We start from the raw sequence: 26,147 nt of genomic DNA, 5'->3' as shown, positions 1-26,147 counted from the left end.
TGTATTTTTAAAAATGTTTATTGAAATGCCTTCGTTGCATCATGCAGGATACAAAAATTATTAGAAAACCTGTATAACCATACATAAAATCAAGATACATCAGGGAAAAATAATAATTATATAAACCAAAGCAAATTATTTCTGATAGTGTTTTAAATCACTAGATTACAAGCTGTGATCTGCACAGATGATAACAGTTGTCTTGCCATAATAGTCCCCTTCTTTCAGGATCAGAGTCAAAACTGATGTTTGTCATGCTGGAGCAACCTCATCACCTATGCATACCACAAAGTATTCAACCCTTTCATTACAGATACAGGGTTTAAAAAAGGATAATAAAAATATTCTGCTGGCATACTTGTATTCTGCTTTCAGTTTTCTAGTTGTCCCATCCAAAGCCATTAACTTTTCATCAAGAAAAAAAAAGGTTAATGTGCTTTCTTCTATTACACAAACCACATAGCACATGAAGTTTGATTACTGAAGTAGAACCTCTTTGAAGTCATATTATAAGAGACTTTCCTGAAGTTCATTTCAATTAAATAATTTATGTTTCTGCAATACTACTCAAGGACTTGGAAGCAATTTTGTTGTTTTATGAATCTCAATCTCTGCTACTTAAAATTTTCAGTTTTTTAATTCACACACTGCCTAGTATAAACTTTTAGAATGTGCCCCTCTCTCTTTATTCTAATTGACAGCATTATTCTGTGGATATATGCACTTTAAAGAACAAAAACCAAAATCCCGAGGGCCAAGAAGTTGGCTCCAAAGAACTTGTGTAGAAATTTTGACGCTGGCTCGAAGAAGACCAGTGTTTGAGAGGTTTCAGTAGAGCATTCACTTGGCACAGAGTAAGGGGATCTCACTACATAAAGGAACATTGCTATAGGGACTAGAATCAGCTTATTCTATTCAACAGAGAAGATGAAAAAACGCCCTCCACATGAGGAAGTCAATACATGTGTTTCAATTTCATATCCTTGTGGAAAAATGCATCTTCATAAAGCTATCCTTCTCTTTTTTTTTCCATTTACTTCCATAGATGCACATGTTAAATATACAGTTGGCGGCAACACACTGAATATTGTAACAACTGCATTCTATTAAAAGTTATTAAGAGTTTTGGCACTGTCCCCTTACGGAAAGTTAGGTGCAACGAACAATTTGAATGATAAGGGAGTTGTATAACTCTTTGGCTCTGTAGTAACACTTAACTACTAAGGCAAGAACTGCTTGTACCTTAGGGTTGCTTTTTCGTTTGCATTTTTACAAAATACATGACTAAAAGTTTTAAAAAGTCACCTAATCATCTATAAAGGTTGAATGCTGCATATTAAAATATATGCTTATTACACCTTTTTCTTCCATTACTAGAGTTTTTGCATACTGATGAGAACACATACATTTTGTAAGTTGTTTAGTATGAGTTTATGAAGACATTCTCCGTATAAGAGAACGTGTAGAAAATTATCACTGAACCAAGATGCCGTAATTTAAATTGCCTGATTATCCATTTTGGATCACCACAGTTCTCTCAACACCTTTAGCTCTTTCATTCCTATAAAGATCAACTAAAACAAGTAACAAGCCCCCCTTTTCAATGCATTTATAAACCGTCACATTACAAGGTTTTGGCTGCACATCATAAGGAGGATTTTTCAGAGTATTCACTGGCTTTTCAGATTTCACTACATATGGCTAACTTCATCTGTTAGGTTATTGCAGTATGCCCTATTGCCCCTTTTATTACAACATGAAGTGGGTGTAGCCTTCTGCGCCCGTAACAATAACATCCATCCATATCCTCATGGCTTCTGGTGAAGGAGCAACCATATAGTATATCCGGTCATGTGTCTTAACACTGAAAGTGAGCAGCGGGTTGGGGCTCTAAAATAAAGCAGAAAGAAGGATAGGAAAAGAATGAAATAAAAGCCATTTATCGGTACCAGAAGTGAAATTTACTTACAGGGAGATTTACAGTTGGGTTAAGAAGAAAGATAAAATGCAAAATGCTATACCACTGCATCCTACATTGCAGTACTGGAAGCAGAGATGTCTTTAAATAGTTTGTGTCCACCATAAACACTTCGTACAATATATTTCTACCAGACTATGACAAAGTAGTACAGGGCTCCAAACTGTTGTTTTGTGCCCAAATTAATTTCCCCCCATAGTCCAGTGGTTAAACCTCCTTGGCTTTCACAAATCCACATGCCAAGGATATATTCAGCTTGTTTACAAGTCACTAAAATCACAGATGAGAGGCAGGGTGTACCATGAGCTGCCTGCAACAATTAACTCCCTCCTTGTGACAGACGCATACAGCCTCCCTTGATTTGCCAGTCACTGACTTCAGTGATCTCACCATCAGATTAAAGAAATCCTCACATCCAATTCCATTTGGCAGGTAGACACTTCTATCTCTGCTGTCATCAGTATAAAAAAACCACTAGTGCTAATCACCAATGTGGTGATCTTCCTTTTCCTCCATTCTGGGTTTGGGTTTGGTTTTTTCCCTTTGTTTCCACTTTTTCCCAATAATGTCAGCTTTCTCTTTGACTTTACAGCAGCAACCACACTTCGGGTACTGCCACGGGATAACTCAGTTGAAACAAAAACAAAGTTTACCTTATATGCATTCTTTAGATGATCATAATAGACTTCTTCAATAGCTTGAAAATATATTACACCTTTTAATTTAGTTTCATGTTTATCTAAAATGGAAAAGAGAGAATGACTTATGAGAACTAAAAAGAAACAGTACTTCAAGAAACAAAACCTTAATTTGCATTTCCACATATGTTCAGCTCATAATTAACTGGATTAACACTTCTGCTTGTGAAATCCCACAGAAATCTTTAACCTTTCTTACTAATTGGTTGGTTTTGTTGACAGCTGCATTTAACACTTTAACATGTTTTCTTTTCCACCTGGTTTCCAAGGAAATAAAGCTTTTGCAATTTCCTCCTCTATTTGCATGTCACTCCCTTCACTGAAGCATCTAAACATTATGCCTGGTATTAGCCAACAGGAGGACAAATGTCTGAAACATATCCAATCTTCCAATTCCATGAAAGCGAGTCAGACTTCACATAGCTTGCAGGCTGAGACCTACAGAAAACTGTTACGATAAGCAAACTTGAAATACAATTTGATAGCAAAAGCTTTATATTAGAAGATCACGTGTGCTTGTACTTATTAAAAAAATGCTTCTTCCCATTTATAATAATCTCCCTCAAGCTCCTATTTATTACTCAAATGTGAGGTTAGCAGATTGTAGGCAAGCTTCTATAAGCTTTTCTATGATCTTTTTCCTTTCAAGCCCCACTTGAGGTCTTGGTTACAAAAGCATTTTATGTACCCATGAGCTCCCATCACAACAGTCTTTTTAGAGTTCCCTGTGTGCTTCAGGTCAGAAAGTGCAGATGCTTCAGTCACTGCTATAAATTGTCAGACTTCAGGGTAAGTCCCTTGTTCACTACACTTGCAGAACTAAAACAACAGTATATTCACTTAGAGTTTAATTACTTTGAATTTACAGCATTGATATTTATTTTGGAAGTCTACTATATATTTGAAGATCTAGACTTATCTTCACTCATACATACAGATTCATTTTTGTGCAGCTGGTACAGAATTCTCATGAAACTATATTTGTTGGCTGGAGTCACTGAGACATTATTAAAACTTCCCTTTAGGAATCAGAATTTCATTATGGCAACTATACTGCACTCAAAACTGAACCTCTGAACTAGTAACATAACTACTACTACTACAAAAAAATGTACAGAAACCTCTTTACAGTATTGCATGCTGTTAATTTGAAATTCCTTAAACTCAAAATTCTACTTCTCGAAATTTAATTTCCTGAAAGACTTTTCAGCACATAAAGCAATAAGACTGCAGAAGCAGTCCATTTAATTTTCATGGCAAGCATAATAAATTATAATCTTGTTTGAAGGGTACAAGAAATCATTCTGTCATTGGGAGAAGTATATAATATTTCAAAATAATTTATTTGGAGTCAATATTCTGTGTACTAGGAACCCGATGATCTTCCATTTTTTCCTCTTGCCTATCCACATCTCTCCCTTAGTCTGTTACACACATTTCTGTTTTACCCAGAATGAGGATTGAACACTATAGGGAAGAGATTGCACGAGCTCTGAGTGTATAACACGTGACAATGTGGAAACAGAAGTTTTACTCAGGACTCCCTACATCTTCATAACTCATCTAAGGTTGATAGGAAAGTAGTGGGACAGATGCACAGATGTAGTAGTGATCTTGTGACCTACCTGCATAATAACTAAAAGTTCTCTTGTTTCTGTCAAAAACAAACCACCGTTTTTTCCATGTTTTAATTTTTCCTCCCATTTTAATCAGAAAGCCTCGGCAGGTCTTCTCTGTGAGGGAGACGTGGTAACAGGTCTCTATATTGTGACCTGCTGTTTCAATGTGACTTCGTAGGTCAAAGTCTTCCTTTCTAACGGGCAAATAACGAGTCAAGGGACGGGCCTACAGTAAAGAAAAGGAAACCATGTTATCTTTAACAGAAGTTTTAACTTCTTTTTCTGCTGCAAGGACATTACTGCAAACTACCTGTAGATTCTAAGAATGAGCATAAGAAAAACAATGAGCTTTTGCTCCCTAATTCTCTTTAAAAGAAAAATCCTTAAAACTTGTGACTTCACAGAGAGTTGGATAACTTTATAAAAGCCAGACTAGAGCATAAGAGTTTCTTGAAATCATCAGTTGATAAGCTGGTAAAACAGGGACCGCAGCACAGAAAAGCTGATTTAGAATGTAATTATTAATTAAATGTAAAGGTGTGTTGCTGCTTTAGACAAAGTGCAAGAACTTCATTTACATGATGTCAAGCAAACCTTTTGTTTCTCCAGGCTAGATGCTCACTACACATCTTACTTGGTAATATTTTATTGCTGCAAATATTTTCATGCAAAGTGCAATACAAATAAGAACAATGTACTGTTACAGGAAAAAATAATAATGAGAGTGAACTATAATCACTAGTTTCACAGAGACTGCTGTGAACAAAATCAAATTATTTTTTTAAACAAATTAAATGTGGTATCTGGTTCACAGTTGGCAATAAGATATAGAAGGCTGAAGTACACCCCTCTGCAAAAGACACCAGAGCAGCAGAGGAAATGGTGCCTCGTTCTTGACTGCAGTTCAAGACTCTGCAGCAAGCCCAGATAATATCAGTTGGGAGAACAAGCAGGAGGATGTAGTGATTTAGGACCCCTGCCCACTGAGGGAATATACTTGGGGTTTGTGCCTGAAGGGTCTATCACAACTTCCACCCTCATCTAAAATACAGAAGACAACTTTCCCAAGGATCCAGCTGCATTCAAGGCAGACAGAGGCTGCATTACAGGGTGATTATCTCCTGACTCCAGAGAAGTTAATGACCTGGAGAATCTAATCTGCCCCTGTTCCATGCCTAAAGTTAGACTGTTAAATCCCACCGTGAGTCACAAATCAAATGCACTTTCCCTCATTGCATTCTCAAGAACCTGAGTGCAATTGGAGCTGTGTTGCCTGAAAGAACTCTTAGCACCCTCCTAAAATTATGCAGTCCTGTATGATAGAAGCTGGCACCAGCTTTGGCAAGTGCAAAGGTGGAGTTCCTTCCCCTAGCTTATGTTCCTGAGTGTGAGGATATGATGAAAAAAAGAGTCTCAAGGGGAAGAAATAGGTTAACAAGAAAAAAATAGTTATTTCTGATGGATATATTTTGTATTCCTGCCAATTCAGTCTTCAGCCTCCCTGCCAAGTCTCCCAATTAACAGTAAGTTATAGGGAATTCTATTACAACACATGCATGCTTCAATTTGGGATAGAGGTATAAGCATGGCATCATTGCTTATACTGTACTTGAGTTATCATTAAAATTTTACAGAAAAAAAAAGGTGTTAAGTAAATTACACGTAAAAATTAACATTAGGTAATTGTATTTTATATAACACCCCCCCCTGCAATATATAAATATAACCAGAAACACCATAAAGTTCTGGGGTTGTCCTTTTGTTCCAGTTTAGTGTTATCAATTAGAAAGCCAAGTTATGTAAGGCTGTTCATAAAAAAAACAGAATAGTAATTTATGAAACAAAGATTTAGTAAAGGTAGCATAGGTAAAAGCAGAAAGACATTCAAATATGACGTGGAAACTTCTGCGCTCAGAGACATACTAACATGGAGACGCTGTCTTTCTATACTATACTAACAGTAAAATGACTGCCTAGTCTATTTGCTGTATAACATAGATCTTATTAGTTGTGGTGGAATAAACAAATAGGTAAGACCTGTGAGCCTAAAGAAAGCCCAAGATACCTCTAAATTCTAACAAGAAGCAAGAAATTCAGGAGTTAACAGTGGTTTAATTAAATAATGTATCCCATGTTCTAGCCCCAGTAACTTTAGGAAGAATACTATTCCTCTTTAATGAACACACAGATATCTACTGTCACAGATATCTATTCCGCTTTAAATGAACACACAGATATCTACTTAAGGCTCCAAAAGCCCAAATATACATAATTTTAGTGGCACAGTTACATCTCAGAAATGCTAAATCCACCTATTCAACTGAAAGCAGTTCTGTTTTCTGGAAGAAAACACTTGGTCCCTTCTGTATACCCAGGTGAAGTCTTGCACTTAAAAAACATTGCATGTCAATGTATCTCACCTGTGCTCTTTGTTTCTCACGTATTTTGACTTCTTTTTCAATTAATTTTTGCCTCTGGCTAGTTTCTTCTTCCAGTCTTTTCTCTAGTTGCTCTCTGCGGCGTTTTTCTTCTTCCAGAGCTCGTTTTTTAGCTTCCATCTCCCGTTCCTAAATACCACAGCACATGCAGAACTTTAATTATGAGTGAAACTATAGCTGATAAAGTAATTGCTAGCTAGGACTATATCCCTTTTCACCTCTTAAGTAGGCAGAAATATATATCCAAAGTGGACTGAGAACTGAAATCAGAATTGCAAATATTGCCACTCTACAAATGAAGGTTCTTAAGCAGCTCTCCTAGCAGGCGTAGCTTCTGATCGGATTTTGCCATCAACTGATCCATTTGAGATAGCAGCTGTTGCGCAGGGGTTCAGAGATGGAGTATGAAGGTGAAACCAGATGAAACTAAGAGAGAGGAGGTAGTTTCTGAAGTGTCTATTAAGGGTAAACTATTTAAGGCCCAATGTTGTGTTTAGAAGGATAATATCTAACCAACATGCCTGTGCTTAGTTTTACTTATAAAATTATGCTTACCCTGGTCTCAAGCAGCCTAGTTTTTTCAGCATGTGCTTGTTTGAGAAGTCTCTCCATCTCTTCTATTCTTGCAACATTTGAAGTGCTAGCACTGCACAAAAAAAAAAAAAAAAAGAATAAAAATATTGAGAGTTATTTAAAAGAATACTTGGTATTTAAAGAATTTTTTAGAGTCCAGCACTACAGTTTTAAGTATGGAGTTGATACTGTTCTGATCCAGTTCAGTGCAGCAGGCACTAAAAAAACATTACGTATAAAGCACATGGTATGCTCTCAATATATTTGTTCCCCATGCACAGTTGTGAAAAATGCAGGATCGAGTGCCTAAAAATGCATCTTTTCAGTCCCCATTGATCTGTCGTCTTCTCCCAGACAACGAAATATGGATGGAAGTGGTTACCACATCCTAACAGAACATACTACCCACCCTCAGAGATGGCACCAGTAGCCATCTGAATATACCTGTCTTTCTGGCTGTGGCCTGTCTCTGTTTTGCGTGTTACTGAGCTCATCATCGAAACATGCTCGATAAAAATAAGGAAGATTAAGAGGTATGCATAAAGGCCATTCAGCATAGTAGTGTCAGGAAAGGTCTACTAGGTAAAACTAACCATCGAGCCAAAGAAATAAGGGTAATTGCAAAGAGTGCAAGATCTGGTCCAGCACAACACAGTTACGGCCCTTGCCTGTCCTTTTTTCTTTTGTTTCTTTTCTCCAATACAATTTATTTGTTTCATCTCAATTTAACAGCCATTTCAACTGTGGCATTTCTGTGGAATGCCCTGTGTTTTATGATTCATCTTATACTGTTCAAGAAAAAACAGCTGATGCTAAATATTGCTACATTACCATTAATAACGCCATTAGAGTGAAGTACAACATGAGGAAATAAAATGGATTCAAATGTCGAGGGCAGAGAGAAACTTGATCTGGGATCGTATTGAAAATGGTATCTGACCACTCAAGCGGAAGTGGGTGTCAGGTTGCAGGTTTCTTCATGCTACTTAATAGCATGCAGACCAACTGTGAAGGGACACAGGTAGAATGGAAGTAGTCCAAATATGTGTCCTGAGCAAAATGAAGTAAGAACATCACCCCACATTTTCTGAGCACACGTCTGATGGTTACGTCTGTAAGACTGGGATTTTTGTCAAAGCGTGACAGTCTTCAGAAGACATTTCTCTGTCTGAAACTGGGGATCTGTTTCATGAGAGGACACAATACAAAAAACCTCATATCTCATTTAGCCCGAGCTTGTAGAAGACATATAGTACATCTGAAATCTAGTGAGCTCCAAGAGGTTATTATCTCTGAGAAAAAAGGGGGCCACTTACTCGGATGCCTCAGCCTAGTTTGGTCATGCTATGTTTAGGTGATGGGCCAAGAGAATCTGGGTCAAATAACTTCAGTAAAAACAATGGGGTTATAAATTAAGTCATTTGACCAACTTGGTAGACAGTCAATTGCATTAGCTTTTCCCATAAAAAAACTGTCAGTACTTCAGCGCTGTTAAATGCTTTCATCCTTGATTTGCTTATCCTGCTGACAGAAATTAACGTGTAGCAGGAGATCATACTATCCAAAATCTCAAAATTTCAACCATGAAAAAATAAGTTGCTAATGAATATTGAATCAAATACTGTTTGGTGAGCTGCTGAATGACTACAGTGATTCTGTTTCTTCGGTAGTCTGAGGACAGATTTTATGTATTTTCAGCAAAAAACCTAAATCTCTAACCTTACACAAGGCAATATATACCTTATATATTTTAAATGTGTCAGAACAAAGCAGATAAATTGTTTTCCTTTGAAGTCTGATATATGGCTAGAAAAGATTCTCAAACACCATCTAACCTAACACAAATTTGTTTTGCTGAAGAGAAGTTTTGTCAAAGAAAATTAACTGCCTATCTTTCGAGACTATCAACAAATCAATCCATGCTCTTTTCTTCCCTCACCAATCTTTGCCTTGTGAGAATTAAATGTCTGTTGTAATGGGTTCTTTTCTAATTTTTTTATTGGTTTGGGTGTGTGTGTTTGTTTGATTTTCTTCAGGCACTGGCTAGAAGCTGCAGAAGGCCCAGACGGGCAAAGGACACCAGTGAAATTCAACAGGTGTTGGGGATCCCCAGTCCTGGGCTGGAGAATCCATGAGATGGCCTCAAGTTAGCTCAGACACAAACCATCTTCCTCGAAAATGGCCAGAGCAGCAAGTCACAAAGGGACAGATTTCAGACCACTGCCATGTTAGTTTAGTGCATAAATAGGAGTTAGTTCTCAGTTTGTCTTCAGCTATCAGAAATTTGCTGACTGTGTATCTACTTAAAACAGAAATCCTAGAAACCTGAGTCTTAATGTTTTTACTTAAAAAAAAAAGCCAAACAAAACAAAATAAAGCCAGCCAGCAGAATCAGTGCCAATGGTATTTTATGAAGCTCTTAACATTGCAGACTGCCAGAGGAAATCAGTGGGCTGATACCCTATTACAGGAAACAGATGCTGAATGAAACACAACATGCTAGCCAAAAAAGCTGCCCTTGTGTTCACAAGGGATTCTTAAACCTATGACAATATTGTACTTAATTATCAGCCCTGTCTTATGCTTGTGAAACTGCTAGGGCAGGACTGTGAGGAGAAACAAAAGTGCTATCATGAAAACCAGACTGTCAGAAGAATATTGCACACAATTTTGAGACTCAGCTGGACTTTTAACACAGATGGGTTTTTTTAATCTGAGGAGCAGTGTCTGAGCTGACAGCCTGTGAAGATGAGAAAAGCAGACAAGGGCTCTAAAGCCTTTCATTGTAATCTCTTCATTTTTACTGACCCAGAAAAGGGAGGGGAAAGAGCAAAAATAGATCACCAGAGCAGCCCCAAGTACTTCAGCATAAGGCTCTAGTAAGTTAACATGCTGGACATGCAGAACAAATGTACTTCATCACTGGCAAATGTCTTTGAGATATTTCCTACCACAGGAAGTCTCTAGTGACCAAGGAAGGAAGCTCAGGTATTACCAGCTCTGAAAAGTGCATCAATGACTTCATAATTTCCTTTCAGGACTGCCACTGATTTCTGTGTGGCCTTCAACATTATCACTTAACCTTGTTTCCCTTTTATAAATAAACAGGCAAGAGGACAGTTAAATCTGATGATGAAGGGCTTCACAATACTAAATATTTTGCCCACCTAATGATCACACATTTTCTTACCCAGTGAGCAACACTCACATTACTATAACATCAACACATACAGTGTACATATTTCTTTTTTAATCATTATAACCCCATAACCATTACAACATCAGAAAGAAAGATACTTTACCTGGAAATGTTATCTGGTGAGCACGCTGATATGCTTGTCTCCATACTGTCAGAACTGTCTAAGCTTAGTGTATCAAAGGCATGGTCCTTGTAACTACGATCTGGGTAATGGAAACTATTCAAATACACATTTGATTCAGATGCTGTTCTGCTGTAGAATTCAGGAGACTTCTGCCTTTGGTTTTCACAGATACGTTGATGATTATATCCTACAGAGTACAGAGGAAATATTTATTGTACACAGAGATTTTGTGACATCTTAGCAGTACAAACATTTTGAATATCACCTCACTCTTAATGGCATTATGACCAAGGTACTACAGTATTACGGTTAATTTCACAAGTTAATCACATAACTGAAAGAAAACTTCTAAAAGTCTGTTTTTTCTATTATGGACACAATTATATGCAGATTAGTATGGCTGAATTTTCAATATATTTTATTGTATGGGTATTATAAAAATATAATTTGAATTAATGAGATTTTAAAATTAAAATTAAATACCTAATCTAGAAAGTAATGCAGCAAAATTCAGTGATCTAGAAGAACTGACACTGATTCAATTAAAGAAGAAAAAGAAAGTCTCAATATTCAATGGTCTTGAGTACTTGTTTCATTGATTTTACTAAACATGGATTATTTTCTGTCCGAACGTAGAGCTTTGCCTTCTGGTAGCTGCAAGTTAGGATTTCATTTTCAGCTGAAATAATATGGACTACTTGTCACATCATCATAATTACTATTGTAGAGATACCTTCCTGGAGTTCTGAAACTGCAGTTCACCCTACATGATTCAATCAGTTCCCTGTAGCTCAACGACTATAAAGAAAAATAAGGTTTATGGAGCATTTAAATTCTTTGTGCTGTTACTTTTCCAGAAAATCATCCTTTCTGAAAAGCCATCCATCTGGAACACAAGGAACTTTGTTTGGGTATGTCTCCTTTAAAGAATATTTGTTCAGAATTATTTTTATCACGCCTCCGTTGCTCTTTGTAAATAACACAGCTGTAATCAGATAAACTTACAGAGAGGTTGTTGAGCTTGCGTGATGAAGAGGAGAGTATAATGACAGTTGTCATTTTAACTGCTGAAGTTATTTTACAGTGCCCTTTTAAGGTTCATTTAATCCATGTGTTTACAAATGCAACTGCACTGCTCATCTTTTCCTTCAATCAACGCAGTACGTGAGACTTTCTCATAGCTGATACTCAGTCAAGTTAATAATACTCTTTGCATATTCCTGACCCAAAAACTGGGGTGGCGGCAGAGTTGGAGATTAGGAAGGACTGTTAGACTACATGAAAACTACGCATTCATACAGGAAACCAGACAATGGCATTCCACATATTTAAGATAAACAGACAAAGGAAAAATACAGACAAATGTACAAATGCAGCAAAGTCCAGATAAAAATTTTTAGTTGATGCTGATGTTAGGAAAACATGCTTAAAGTGGGAACATTTTCCTGCCTTATTCTCATTCTCTGTCTGCACATACAATGTTACTGTCTGGTATATTTTGCCATGCTGGTGCAGGAAGACTTCCAGTTCAGGGAGCCAGCAACTGCAACTCTACCTTGGAAAGACTGTAATATTCTCCAAAAGATACCTGAAAGGCATGACTGAAGCTGAATAATTAAAGCATATTATTATGGAAATCATGCCCTACAAGCATTTTCAAGGCAGATAGTTTTCTCTTTTCTCCTCACTTCCATTTGTACCATACAAAGGTTTCTCACAGACAATTAAAGCTGGTTTCTAAGGCACTAATAAGATTACACTTGCCATTTGAAAGAACACTAAATTTCAATAGAAGCTCAATTGCACAGATTAGTAAAAGAGACAAAAGGGACACAAATACACCTCAGCAATCATAGATAATAACATCACACGACACAGGTGTTACTGATTCACATGTGCAGTTTGGATTTTTCCATTATTATGGCAAATGTTGCTGTTATTGCAGATAAGCAATTACCTTTCATAATTGAACCTTTGGAATGACTAATTGCTCCTGTGAAATGGTTATCAATTATTCATCACAGAAAGAGAAAAAAAATAAATTACTAGAAGAGCTTTATTCAAATGCATATTTTTCTAATGAGCCCTTTGCAGAACCGTGACTACCCAGACATCTTAATCCCCTATCTTATATGCCACTGGAAAAAAAAAAAACCTTCTCAAAGGCATAGAGAACTGTAGCAGCTTTACAAACACTCTCCTAAAGGTAAGTCAACTTTCCATGAACCTAAAAACTGTATTTCTAAGTAAAACATTTATCAGTTAAATTCATGTAATCATGCAAATGTAACTAAACACTACAAGAAATATGCAGTCGTTAGGTTGCAAAATGAGATGCATCACAGAAACAAAGCAGAACAGACATTCTCATTTTCTTTTCATGTCATAAAGCAACAGGCAGTTCAAAGCTCAGGATCAGCTGCATCCTGACACTGAGAAGGCTCACAACCAACCTGCCCCTGTTACAGCCCCACTTACATATAATGCAGGTACAATCTATTGCTTAAGAGATTTTTTAACTGCCCAGGTGCTTTTTCACAGAACATGCATTTAAAAATATTAGAATTCTGGTGAGACCCAGCACTTTACTAAAAGGTTCCCACAAGCCAAAAATTGTATCAGCCAAGTCTAAGCTGATACAAGAGCTGAAATGTTTCTTGGGGTATTGGCTTGTATTCTCTGTAGTAAAACAGCAAAATTAACACTGTTAGCAGCCATACTGTTGAGCAAAATATTGCAAATATTCATAAAGCCATATAATTAAAAAATATTCCAACAAAGGTATTGCAGAATCACAAAAAAACTGATATATCAGCACAAAATTATGGTGAGATCGGAACTATAGGTGAAAGCTGTTATTGAAAGTGGCACTGTCAAGTATGTTAACATGTCTTTTTTTGTGTGGAAACATGCCAAAGTAGGAAGCCCAAGTCTCTTGACCTTGTCATTGTCACTCACAGATCTGCAAGATTTCTAAATTTTCTGCTCTACTTGTTTGGTTATGAGCAAAAAAGCCAAAAATGAGTCCTGCAGAAAGCTGTTGCTCTTGCAGGTATTAATGTTAATCAAGAGTTTTGTTGTGACAGGTTATTTGACAGCATGAAAAAAAGAATTTTTGAAGTGCTATCATTATTTAACAATTACTTAAAAGTTTCCCAAGATTTTGGAAACTACTTGACAGTGCTCATGCAATCAGTACTGCTGAAACACAATGATAGATACAGCCAGATAAAGGGAGGGTTTCATACCTTTTCTGACTTTTCCTGAGTTCAGTCAGAGAAAAAAAAAAAAGCAAACAAAAACAAACAACAAACTCACTTTGAAAAATCTTATGATTTGTTTGCACATCTATACCTTGCCCTAGGTTTACTGTTTTTCTGTGGAGCTAGAAAGAATACAAATAATTTATCTTGCCGGTACATAAGTTCTTTGCCTCAGCAGTTTTGTTCCCAGTGTTTTATCTTGTCTTACATCTTAACTCCCAGCTAATTGCTCTCTCTCCCCTTCTGGAGTCCATCCTGCAATCAATGGAGCTGAATTGGCTCATCCTTGCTCTACACTCCTGCCTGTCCATGAGTAGGCTTCTGCCACCCAGCACCCCATGGGAGTTTCCTGGGAGCAAGTTTCAAACTGTGCAGAGCGAGGTCTCTAGATTTTAACCAAACAGCAGCTTCTTTGTTCATTTTTTTTTCTTTTGCACATGGTGCACGTTTTGCTTACAAAGGCATGTACGCAGGAGGAGGTGAATTTATAAATACAGTCCTTCAAAAATACTTCATGAAACCACTATTGATTTATATCAAAGATGAGTCCCCTTAAACATTTTATAAGTTGCTCTTAAAATCAGGCTATGGCTAGCGGCAGTGACCGTTTCTTTCAAGAACAATTCTTGAACTCACATGACTGATGAAACACGGTTTTGGTAATCCTGGAATAAAGACTATTTAGTACCTAAAAATCTATGAAAATATTTCCTACTGGATCCAGCCTAAATTTTATTCATAAACATTAGGACAAAAAAAATTAGATTGAAATCCATACCAAACTCAAATGGCTGTTCTTCATTTCCTAACTTCATTTTTAACTTTGTATTTTTCATCTCAGACTTACATAAAAGAAAGCATATTAAAGAAAACTCACGTTAGGCCATTACTAGTTTAGTGATAATTCTCGGGTTATATCATTAAACTAGTTGAGCTGCCACCTGCTCCAGGCATCCCAGAACATACTTGTTTTCAGATCTCTACAAACATGCCAAAATATCTGGTCTACAAGTTTGCTCAATGCTTTTAAACCCCAAGGAACATGATAAACTACTAATACCAATTCAGGAGCTCATCACCCTCTTTGGATAGCTATTTGTGGTATGCTGCATGACAGCCAGTGCCTCAACCTGAGCAGATGAAGTGGCATTTACCATGGGAGACCCTGGCTTTCCACTGAGCTGAGCACACCCAGCTCCAATGCAGTTTGTGCAGCTGTATGCTCAAGCTGTCAGTAACCCAAGATCCCCATGTAATTTGCAATACGTCACCTTGCACACAGAAAACTGACAAACTGAAAAACCTCTCAAGTGGGAAAAGAAACAAAAGGAAAGCAAGTGGTGTTCATGACAAGTCAAGAACACTTTTTACCTATTCATCACCTATCTTAAGTGAACAACTGATGTTTCGAGTGGGAAGAGGAGTGAGTGCAGTATAAGCACTATCTATAAATTTGCGGAGTTCCACTGATTTGGTAGAAAATCTTCCTCCTCCAAAACATTCACTGTGTCCGAAAAGGCAAACGTCGTACCCCAACAATGTATAATATATAAAATATAATATATAATAATATTATTATTATATAATATGTATTTATACTGTATTTATTACAGAAACATTTATCACAGAGTAATGGAAAAAAAGAATATCACCAAGCACGTCCACTGATACGATATTTGGCTTGGTTTTTCAATGATGTATTTAAGGATATCTGCCGAAATTAATTTTAGCTACACAGACTCAAGTCCCATTGATTTTAGTGGAAACCACTTAAGATTTCAGAATTTTGCAGTGCAGAGCAAAAACTTCTGTGGTGCATTACCAAGACAAAGGAGCTTTCCCCAGCCTAGAAACATGGCACTTCCCAGCAAAGAAAGCAGTTATACTCTTCAAGCTCCTAGAACAGCAATAAATTCAGGAAGCAGCATGTTGAACATAAAGGGAAAAAACCCTTCACTAACTAATAAGAGAGCTAGTGAAGCCACAATCAATCCCTGCACTCCTCTATCCTTTGTTTTGACTCTGTCTCTTATTTTGCAAAGCCTGTGACAGTTCAAGAAAAGCACCTGTCAGCAGCAATATTTCCTTTTGTTTCAGAAAAGGACATCTAGAACTGTCTCCTCTTTCCCAGTGCAAATGAATCCCTTAACGCGGTCTTCATAATTTAGTATTTCCTTTCAAATTGTTGGATCTTTCAAAAAATAATGGTCAACTAGTATGGCAAGCAGTATAACACGTGCAGTTCTTCACAGCAAATGACAAGTACTGTGCCGTGTGCCTTAATGAATAAGTCTCTCACTCTCCCCTGCTTCTCTTCTTTGTCAGGTCATAATTCAGTTTTGGCTTGACAGGTTTCTTTCTTTCTCACTTTTAGGACAAGAAATCTGATTGTAGTCTTAGAATTGTCTTAGTTCCATTGCGACAAAAAATTAAACATTAAAATTGATCAACTTATTTTTAAAACTCTTATCTTTGCCTGCATTAGGTTTGGTTACACTTTTTTATTATGCTTTAAGTCTCACACTAACAATCTTTTGCAATCATTTTACCAAAATATTTCAAATTTTAAACACTTTCATTGTCAGTTTAGCCAAAACATCCTTACAAACAGTGCAACAGTGTTTTCTGCACAAAGGCACAATGATTAATCTGGACACCCTTGGCAAGCTATTCCACCTTTGCACACTTATTACATCAAAGAAACTTTCTAATCTGAGCATGAAGCTCCTTTTGTATCTCATCCAAAATACTTCATGATAAATTAGCCACGATGCGGCAGGTCTGTGGAAGGCCTGCTGTAGAACTAAAGATCAAAACCAACCAATCACAGCTGGATCAGCTTTATAAAGTACATGCATTAAGTCACAATCCTTTCTCAGCAAGCTTCAGTCCCTGTATTGAGTCATCTTGGTGCGTATGGCTGACCTCAGTTGTCCTCTTTGACCTTTAACAGCTGCTAGCTTCGACAAATCCTATAACAACAGGATGGATCCTATCTCAGCTCAGGCTTAGTCAGCACAAGGACCTCTTGCACTTATATAGATAACAATGATGCAGATGCCAGAAAGAAAATAAACTGACAGATGGCACTGAGGAGCAACTCCATTTGAAGATGGGACGCTTATAAATAATACATCTTGTTAAAGCAGAAATTGCGTTGACTCATCGACAGACAACAGACACAGAATCCCATTGCCTACAAGATCATGTTTCAGAGATGTAGCTTTCTTTTAGATGCGGAATTGCCCTGTCTGTATTAAAAAAATGCAATTATCTATCCAAAATAGAACACCTCTCTCCTTTCCCATGAGCCAAAATATTTAAGACCACTTCTAATACCACAGGTACAGATTCTCAATGGTGTCTCTGTCTGAGGAGTTTGTCCAGGCAAAAATACGTGCCTGTGAAAAACAATTAAGAATACAAAATGAAAATACTTTTTTTTTAAAAGAAAAGAAGAAAAAAAGAAAGCAATGTGTAATATATTGCCTCAGAATCACTCACCTAAGTTATCCAGTTAACCTAATGTGTATTTTTCAGCATACTTTTCCTGTTTACATCATACTTCATAAGTACATGCACATCAACATCATAATCTAACATCTTATTTTGTAGATACCTGAAAATTAAATTTACAGCTTGCTTTTTTCACCAAGAAGCAAGCTTTTATTTTACAGACCTGTTGGTTATAGCAACACCAGTTTCAGGCTTACTTCCTGAAAAATTGAACACTTATCTTTAAACAGAAATGAATCAAATAAAAAGGCCTTACCTTTGTGCATCCTTCTTGACTCTGACTCTTTGGTCATCGTTGCCAGGCCATGAGGAAGTACGCTGCCACAGCTGTTGCTCTGCCCTAATGGTAAATGGCCCTGCAGGAAATTTTGTAAATATGTGCTTAAAAGTACATTTTCAGGCTTTTTTTGTATCAGCACCTAGTGGTGAGATAACTTGCTTTGTCATGGGTATAAATGTCAAGTCATATTAATCAGCCAAGGACACTTTAGTTGTGCATGGTTTCTGTTAGGCCATAATGTTTTCCAAGTTGTATCTCCACTTCCCTGCTGTTTGCTGATCTACCACGTACAAATAAAGAGCATTTTCACTTTATACACAACCTTATCTTTACCATTTATAGGCCTTATGTAGGAAGGAAAAAGTGCTATTGTGTTTCTAGAATCAAATTAAACTAGCCTGAAAATACAATCCCTGAGGAAGTAATAATGCATTTCTGATTAATGTACTGCAGCATGGCATTTCCAGAGGTCAGAATAAAGGCTGGAAGTACAGAAGGCTTCATATATATTCCCATATGTTAATAAACCTGAAGTTCTGTCAAAGTTAGTTTCAGAGGTAAATCTGGGGGATTACACAGTGCTTACAGCATACGGACCTTATCTCTAACATAATACAGGTTTTTATATAGACACTGGAAGGTCATAAATTGCATGGAACTACGTACTTTAGATGCAACACTTCGTCCAAGCGTAGAGCTATTGAAGTGCAGTGATGCAGATGGAGCTGTTTTCTTGCGAGGTAAAGTATCACTCATGTACATGCAATCTCTGTGCTGCTTCTTTCGCTCTTCCAGATTTCTGAAATGCTTCAAATGTAATTTGTTACAGTTTTGACAAAATGAATTGACCTACTGGCTCAATTACACTTTATATGGAATATAATGAAGGTGAGAGTCTAGAAACTTCTCTGGAAAGAACAAAATCTAAAATACTGAGTACCTCCTGCTTCACAGGGCTTTCCAGGATTTCTACAAATATCACGTTAAAATCATGCTAATTAAGAAAAGACATTATATTCACGTGCAATTTTTGCGTACCTTTCCCTGTACCTATTAAAGAAAAGGAGTAGTGTACAAGTGGAATCCAATTACAATGAAAAAAATTTTTACTTAGAAGTTATTCTAATGAATTGGTGGCTTAAAACCAATACAGCTTTTGAAAGTCATTGTTTAAACCTACACGAATAATTAATATAGGACTTCAAATGTAGGCACTTGTACTTTATTGCTGCAAGTCTTCTGATAGTTGCAATGGCTTCTAAATCTTAGTATTTGCCTCCGGAGTGTTTATATAAGGAGACCTTTTGTTCAGTAACATTTTACAATGCATTGTGTTGATTTTTAAATGAGCAGTACCTTTAAGTGCAAGACTCTGCAAGTACAATCAATGTGTGATCTGTCGTATCTCTCTAAAAACTTCCCCAATAATTCAACTTCATGGCCACCATAACAAGAACAAAGAAAATAATCCCAAGTTATCAACTTTGCAACTGTTACCTGTTGTTGCCTGCGGTGTTTCTTAGCTGGCAGAGGTGGAGGTGTGTCAGATAAAGGAATAGGATCTACATGAGTAGCCATGACCTCAGGCCAATGGACTGATGGAAGTTGAGCAATAGAGCGAGGAGAAAGAGAGTGAGGAAACACAAATCCAGAACAGAGAGGTGATCTTAGCTTTATAGAAAAAAGAGAAATTACACACAGAGTTTTCTTTTTGGAATTGCTCAAAAGATACGGCACATACAAACTGCAGTTTTAGCACTGTGGTTTTTGAAGCATTTAGCAGGAAAGGAGATGGGTTGTGTTGCAACTCTCAAGGCATACTGAACTACCAGAAGCAGCACAGAAATGCCAAATTCTAAACCAGTTGCTGCCTTATTGCAACATAAAGGTAGGTGGCTTTACATTCATAAGGTTATTCCATTCTTTTAAAAGGGGATTTGTTCAAAACTTGCCATTACAAATGTAAAATCATCACAAAGAATGAAGAAAAGAGTAAATTAGAAGACACAGACTGGACAGACTCCACAGAATAGCTACGTAGAAGCTACCCATCTCCCACAAATATTAAAGGTATACTTCTACCACCTCATGGGAAAAAAAAACCCAAAGAAACTGTAAAATATACAAAATGGACACTTAAGCACCATGGATCAAGTAATCATTAAGCGTGTCCACAGACCATTTACCAAAGGTGCATTACATTATAGTGTTAGACAGGCAAAGATTATCACTTATTACTTCTTAGGTCATAAGCATTCAGGTTTTTTGGCCTTAAAAGTCTCATGGACATCATCAAAGACTTGACAACTGGAGCAGTCCTTCAGCTATGGCAGCTCGCCTCAGGGTCAATTTCTTACATGTTGCATTACCAAAAAAGAAAAAAAAAAAAAAAAATAAAAAGGTAGCCAGGAAAGAACAATGCAAACAAAGGGAAATGTCTCTCAAACAAACCTCTTTATTTTGTGGCTGGCTCGTCAGCACAGCCGTGGAAGGCTCAGTGGCAACTGCTTCAGCATCTGTGGGGGGCTGAGTGGAAGGGGATATATTCGTGGAATTGCCATACAGCTCATTAATTTCATTTACACTGATATAGCCCTAAAAGGAGGAATTCAGAAGTTAAAAGGAGCAAAAGCCAAAAGACGTGCAAGAGTATTAATGTATCCAGTACGATGGAAGTTAGTTTAGAGTGATACAGCCAATTGTTTGTTATCATTGAAATACTTCATCATAATTAAAATTAAATTATTAGCAAGCTTTTTCAAATGTTGAATATTTGGATTCTGAGAAATGTTATTTATGTAATTCAAAAAACATTGTGCAATCAAAAAGCAAATGTACATTAAGTGACCAAAAGACATATAAACACCCTTTAGAAATTATGTGGCTCTTTCTCTGGAAAACAAATTGGAGGAAAAGGAAGAAAAAAATCTTAATTGCCCATCTTGTTCTCTTTTTTTTTTGGTCCATGTTTAAATGAATTGACTTACTCTGATTTGCTTCTTGCTTAACTGTTAAAACTAGTATGAGAAAAACAAATGACTAACAGAACTGGGAAGAACTCAAATAAGGACAAGCCATCGCTACTCTATAAATTACACTCACGGGACATCTGCATTGTTTGGCAGTCACTTTTAAGTTTTAGTGTTACCAGGAGACTCGAGTAAGATTTTGTTAGTGTTGGCCCCGTAGCTGTTACAATTTGCCTCTTTTTTTTCCTTTTTCTTAAACAATCATATTGGAGGTGACAGACTGAGGAAACACGCAGACATCAGAGTGTGCTTCTGCCTGCAGGGAAGCTTTATGTAGGCAGACTTGAGATATAATGGCATAATATAATTGCTGCATGTGCTTTGGTGTTAACTGAACAAATGTTATTTAAAAAATAAAATAAAGATTGTAATCTGTGGTGTGTATGATGCCAGACTGTAAAAAGTCAAATGTCCTAACTTCTTATCCATAGAAAACAAGGACGAATAAATTGATGTTGAAGTAATGCCATAAAAATGAGAGAGAAATATGCTTATTTTTTAAATCAAGATAATAAGCTGCATTTAAATTGAGAAGGTGTCAAAGGGGTTATGTTTCTATTACTGTACCAGCACACTGACTGCCAGTACATATACTTCAGCAATTCAGTAAAATAAGTCACAGACTCTATGGTATTTCTTCTTTTTAAGAATGCATAAATTTAGCTATGATCATAGAAGACAAATTGAAATAAATTCTTACCCTACTATCTATTAGCATAATTTGCAGTGTATTTTATCAGTTATTTCAAGCACACACACAATTCCAGGAAATTAAGTATCATACTGTGAACACAGCACTCTAGAAATAGAAGGCAAATCTTAACTCTGATCTTTGATGAATTATTACCTGAGAAGGAGTCTGGGTAAAATACTAAAGTTTCCCTCTCAAAATATGTGACCATATTACAGTAAAAAAGAGTCCAGAATGAATAAACTTAAAACTTGCTTAACCATCTTGGTAGTAGCACTATATCAGTAACCAAAACTTTGCAAGTGTGTGAATGCAACATTGTATGCATTTTTATAGAGGAGAAAAGCCCTTTCACCATTATATGAAAAATATTCAGTTCAGGCTTACAACCCCAATGGGGTGAAAAAAAAAAAGCAAACAAGAAATGACTGTGCTGTGCATTAGCTCACGCCCCTGTTACGTTAAATAAGTGGTTTCAAGGTAGATTAGGCATCCAAGTCATTTCGTCAACACAGAAAGTTTAAACAGCACTGATTTTCACCACTTATTTAAATACGAGGATAAGCATCCTGCCACTTTACGTGAGGCTGCGTTACTCTCTGTTGCTGCGCATGCAGGGAGTAAGCTTCATGACCGATGGAAGAGAGTTACAAATGTGTGATTTGGTGAGGAGGGGCTTGGAAATGCTGGACCACAGACATGACTGATCCATGAGCCACAGCATAGTGAAATTAGCTTCTGTGTGCAAGCAGTCTGTTCAAGCCTGCATCTTGTTTTTAAAGGTGCCAGGACAGTCAGGGAAAAATTAAACTGGACTGAGGAACATCTGGCAAGGAAAGACATTTCTTTTATAGGATTGAGCCTATGGGGACACTGCGCATGAAACAGCCCATGCTCTTTCATCTGCCTTGGAGTAAATCCTAACTGACTTCACTACAGTGAAGAGAATAACACCAGTGAATAACCCATTTCAATAAGAACTTAAGAGTGTTAGACTCACTTAATGTAGTTGCATTTTGAAATATCTGTAATTAAACAAACCATTATGTGAATACGAAGACAAAAATCACAAATAGCACCCATTCTCTAGTGAGATAATGAACAGATCCATCTCAAAATTTAAAAAAAAGGAATCCTAGACTTGCCAGATGTCCCGGTAGGAGGCGAGATGTCTAGATCAGAACACAACCTACAACACTGAAAGTCTAAGCATCTGCAGTATGGCTTGCAGTGAGGAAGAGAGCTCAACCACACTGACATGTGCTGGAGGCCACCTGGGTTCATCAGGAACTTGGAGGCCAAATAAGCAAGATCACATTTCCCACGTGCTGAAAGGACATGTAGTTACCTTAGACTTCAAAAGCCCAACTTCTCACAGTGACACCTAAAACACTAGATGTGGCAGACCTCGTTCGGGCTTTGACAGAAGCAGATCTGGCAAGTCCAGCCAGACCTGACCTCTTAAGCAGATGTTAATGAAGCAGCCACAGACTCCTGCCAGTGTATTTTAAATGATAGATTTTAATCTTCTCCATTTATAACTTCGTGTTTATCTGCAATTTGCAGATTCACCAAGTTAAGTGAAGATGATAAACATGGGGAGTTAATGCTAATATTGTACATGCTGACTGAAACTTTGCAACAGGCTGTGACTTACCTTGCACTGACCTTGCTCATGGACCTTTGAGGCTTAAAGCGATACCCTCAAAGCTATGAAGTCTTGACAGCTGCAGGTGAGCTCTGAGTTTCATTTAGCATTCCCCAAACTAAGCTTTTTTCAGCAAAAAAATATTTAACACCTTTACCCTAACAATTCAGAACAGTTAAATAAATAACTCAGTCTTACAACCACAACAGCTTGAAGTCTTCAATTCAATGCTTTTTAAAAAGATCAAAATGTACACTTGTGATGCTTTACTGCAGAGCCTTGGAATGAAGGGAAAAGAAGCAATAACAAAAGCTACAGTGCAAAAATAAGACTGAACTGTATTCATACTTGAACAGAGTTATTCCTGGACCTCATTCTTCTTCACTTCAATGAGGTTTAATTGTGTATTTTAAGAAAATTAGACACATGCACATAAAAATGATTAGTTTTTCCAGAGCAAGCGATTAGGGCAGTCACATCTGGGAAAATGTCAAGAGATGCTATTTTTGCTCACCCATGCATTTGGACTTTCATGAATAGCCTTACAAAGTAATTTCATCTCAAAAACAATTGCATGAATAGGACTTCACTAAATACTAAAGTGCTTTTGTATGAAGTGTTATTAAAAGCTACTTAGGGTAAAGTCAAAAGCTGTGAATCTCTTTACCTCTTTTAGACTATTGGGACTAACAGGAAATCCCTTTCCTCCAGAAAGCGTGGAATATTTCTTTTCCAGATTACAGAGATTCTCTTTTTCCTGTTAAAACCAGACATTTTATGTTAAATACCAACAGCCATGTAGTGAAAATAAATGCTAGCAATTTTCTTTATTGCGTAAGATAGAAAGGATAGACACTGGGATAGAAGGCTAAATGCTGCTCGGGAGAACTTCAACTTCATCCATTTACAGCAGAACTGAACAAACAATTGAGGCAGAGAATGAAAAGCTAGTGAAAGATCTTCTATGAAAACCACAGCCAAACTAAATAGATCCTCCTTCAGCATTTTGAAAATTCTGATTCTTCTTAATGAACCAAACATGATTTGTCTCATGATTAAAAGCAAAACATAAACTGGATGCGAAGGGTTCATGCCAGTTTCTTACTAACCAGACATTAGCTGATGTTAAGTAGCTCATCTCGCAGCCTAGTAAGGGCTATAACAAGCCAAAATTCTGCGCTGTCTGTCTATAGCTCCGGCATCCACACAGGGAGCACAGGCTTCTAGGGTCAGCATCTGGGTGCCTCTGATTGAGTCCTCTGGAAGGGGGGCACCTCTAAAACCCTCTCAATTATCAAATGCCACTAGCATTTTCTCTTAGGAAATCTGCTGGTAATTACAGAAGATTTCTTTTTTAAAGTTTAATGGATGCAAACAATGTCTGTCACATTGTTACCTACTTGCTAGCTTCTGCACAACTGATGCTTTTCTTGTGTTCTATGATCTTCTGTTCTATGAAGTGCTCTTTTACTCTATGCTAAAAAATATTTTTGATAGACATTAAATACTTACCCTTTGCAGCATCATTATTAAGTTGTTTTTCTCTTTTACAAAATGATCTTGTTCTCTTTGCGCTTGTTGGACAATATGGTTGGCTTGTTTTTTGAGAGCAGAAATCTTCTCCTAATATAAAAAGAAAATATCACAATTTACATGTTTTATTTTGAAAGCAGAAAACAACCTGCAGCAAGGATCCTATTTGTAATAGTTCCCTCATTCATGTGAGTGAAGCAGTAGGAAAAGAAGCTTTTACAAAACAGCTCACTGCTTTGAAGGAGATAATTAAACAAGGTTTAGACAGCAAAGAGACAATTTATTCAAGAGTCAAAACAAAAGAACAATTGTGCATATTCTTTGGCAGTATGGTCACTGTCGTCCATATACCAAACAGAACTGGTTTAGAGATGCAACTTCTGATCTCTGACAAACTGCTATTTAATTGGTTGAGATAGGTCCTTTATAACTGATTTTAAAAATAAAAGCATTTTCTTAATTTGGTGTTCTATTTTTATTTTAACAAAATCATTTAACATTAACCATGAGCATAAAATAATGGTTGTTTTGTCCAGAAAGTACAATTCTCCTTTCTAAAAGAAGAAAAACCAATGCTTCGGTACTTTTTGCAGCATATTAAAAGGAATAATTGCCATATACAAATATACAAACAGGGCATAGAATTTTACTGATTTATTTCCTTTTGGAGAATTCCGTTATTTGATCTGTGGGGGATATTATTGGGCCATCATCTTTGCTCTGCTTCAAAAGGTTTTTCAAAGAGTAAAGTTTTGCATTATTTCTTACAGATAAACAGGCTGTAGGTCCATTTAATCTCCTTTCTGCTCAACAAGAAAGAATAAATGAACCGACTGTTAGCACTTTTACCTTTCTACTGACAATGCTGCGCTGATATTCAGCTACTTCACGCAGGAGCTGTTGTGTTAGATTTTCTTTCTCTTCATCTAACCTGCTTTCATGTTCAAGCTGCTGAAATTCCAGATCTTCAAAGTGTTTGCTTTCTATGTCCAAAAGATCAGCATCCTTAAGTTAAAAATGATGGGGGGGAAGAGAAAAAAAAAAATGGAAAGAAGGAGAAAAAAAAAAAGTAAAGTAATCATATTTTTACTGACACCAGAGCAGAGATACTTATAAAACCAAAAATCAGTCTAAAATAGTAGTAATGTATATCATACTATTTGTTCAAATGAGCTCTGTGCTTTTAATGACTTACTGTTATAATAGAGACCAACTTAGTCTAATCATTATTTTGATGTTGCTTTCTCCACTGCCCCTACTGTCCCTCCCCCACTAAGAACGACAAAGCAGCTGCATGGTGAGGGAGATGGTTTGCAGCATTCAGAGCAGATTGGAGCTTCCTACCCACCAAGTGTACTCTCCTGTAGCCCAGCTGTGACACCATGGAAGCCTGAACCCATTTGGTGAGGTTGTCAGATGCCAACTAGTAAAGCATCTGCTTGCCATCCAAAAAAGGACAGAAAGTACCATCCCAGTAGCACCAGAGAACAGCATGCTGAATTAACTAATTATGGAAATACACACTCAGATGAAGGAGTCTGAACTGCAGTTAGAATTT

General features: G+C 36.9%; 1 protein-coding gene across 5 annotated transcripts in view; it reads right to left on the bottom strand.

Annotated features, from left to right (window-relative positions):
- PHLDB2 (pleckstrin homology like domain family B member 2) overlaps window positions 1-26,147 on the bottom strand; it is a 68,279-nt gene continuing 42,132 nt past the window's right edge. For 2 of the 5 annotated variants that reach the window (XM_069868993.1, XM_069869002.1), the window contains 13 exons: window positions 25,439-25,594; window positions 24,569-24,679; window positions 23,724-23,813; window positions 20,140-20,283; window positions 19,186-19,359; window positions 18,355-18,495; window positions 17,665-17,764; window positions 10,609-10,816; window positions 7,289-7,379; window positions 6,716-6,862; window positions 4,302-4,521; window positions 2,632-2,717; window positions 1-1,890 (listed from right to left, as the gene is read on the bottom strand). In XM_069868993.1, the coding sequence (XP_069725094.1) occupies window positions 1,750-1,890; window positions 2,632-2,717; window positions 4,302-4,521; window positions 6,716-6,862; window positions 7,289-7,379; window positions 10,609-10,816; window positions 17,665-17,764; window positions 18,355-18,495; window positions 19,186-19,359; window positions 20,140-20,283; window positions 23,724-23,813; window positions 24,569-24,679; window positions 25,439-25,594 (1,809 nt within the window). In that variant the 3' untranslated portion in view covers window positions 1-1,749. The remainder of the gene's footprint in view (window positions 1,891-2,631; window positions 2,718-4,301; window positions 4,522-6,715; window positions 6,863-7,288; window positions 7,380-10,608; window positions 10,817-17,664; window positions 17,765-18,354; window positions 18,496-19,185; window positions 19,360-20,139; window positions 20,284-23,723; window positions 23,814-24,568; window positions 24,680-25,438; window positions 25,595-26,147) is intronic. The other 3 variants (XM_069869012.1, XM_069869020.1, XM_069869030.1) reach the window with 2 other exon arrangements.

This window comes from Phaenicophaeus curvirostris, chromosome 1 (genome assembly GCF_032191515.1).
Source record: "Phaenicophaeus curvirostris isolate KB17595 chromosome 1, BPBGC_Pcur_1.0, whole genome shotgun sequence".
In the NCBI taxonomy this organism is placed as follows: domain Eukaryota; kingdom Metazoa; phylum Chordata; class Aves; order Cuculiformes; family Cuculidae; genus Phaenicophaeus; species Phaenicophaeus curvirostris.
The sequence above is the reverse complement of the archived record's forward strand: the minus strand, read 5'-3'. Positions and strand labels throughout refer to the sequence as shown.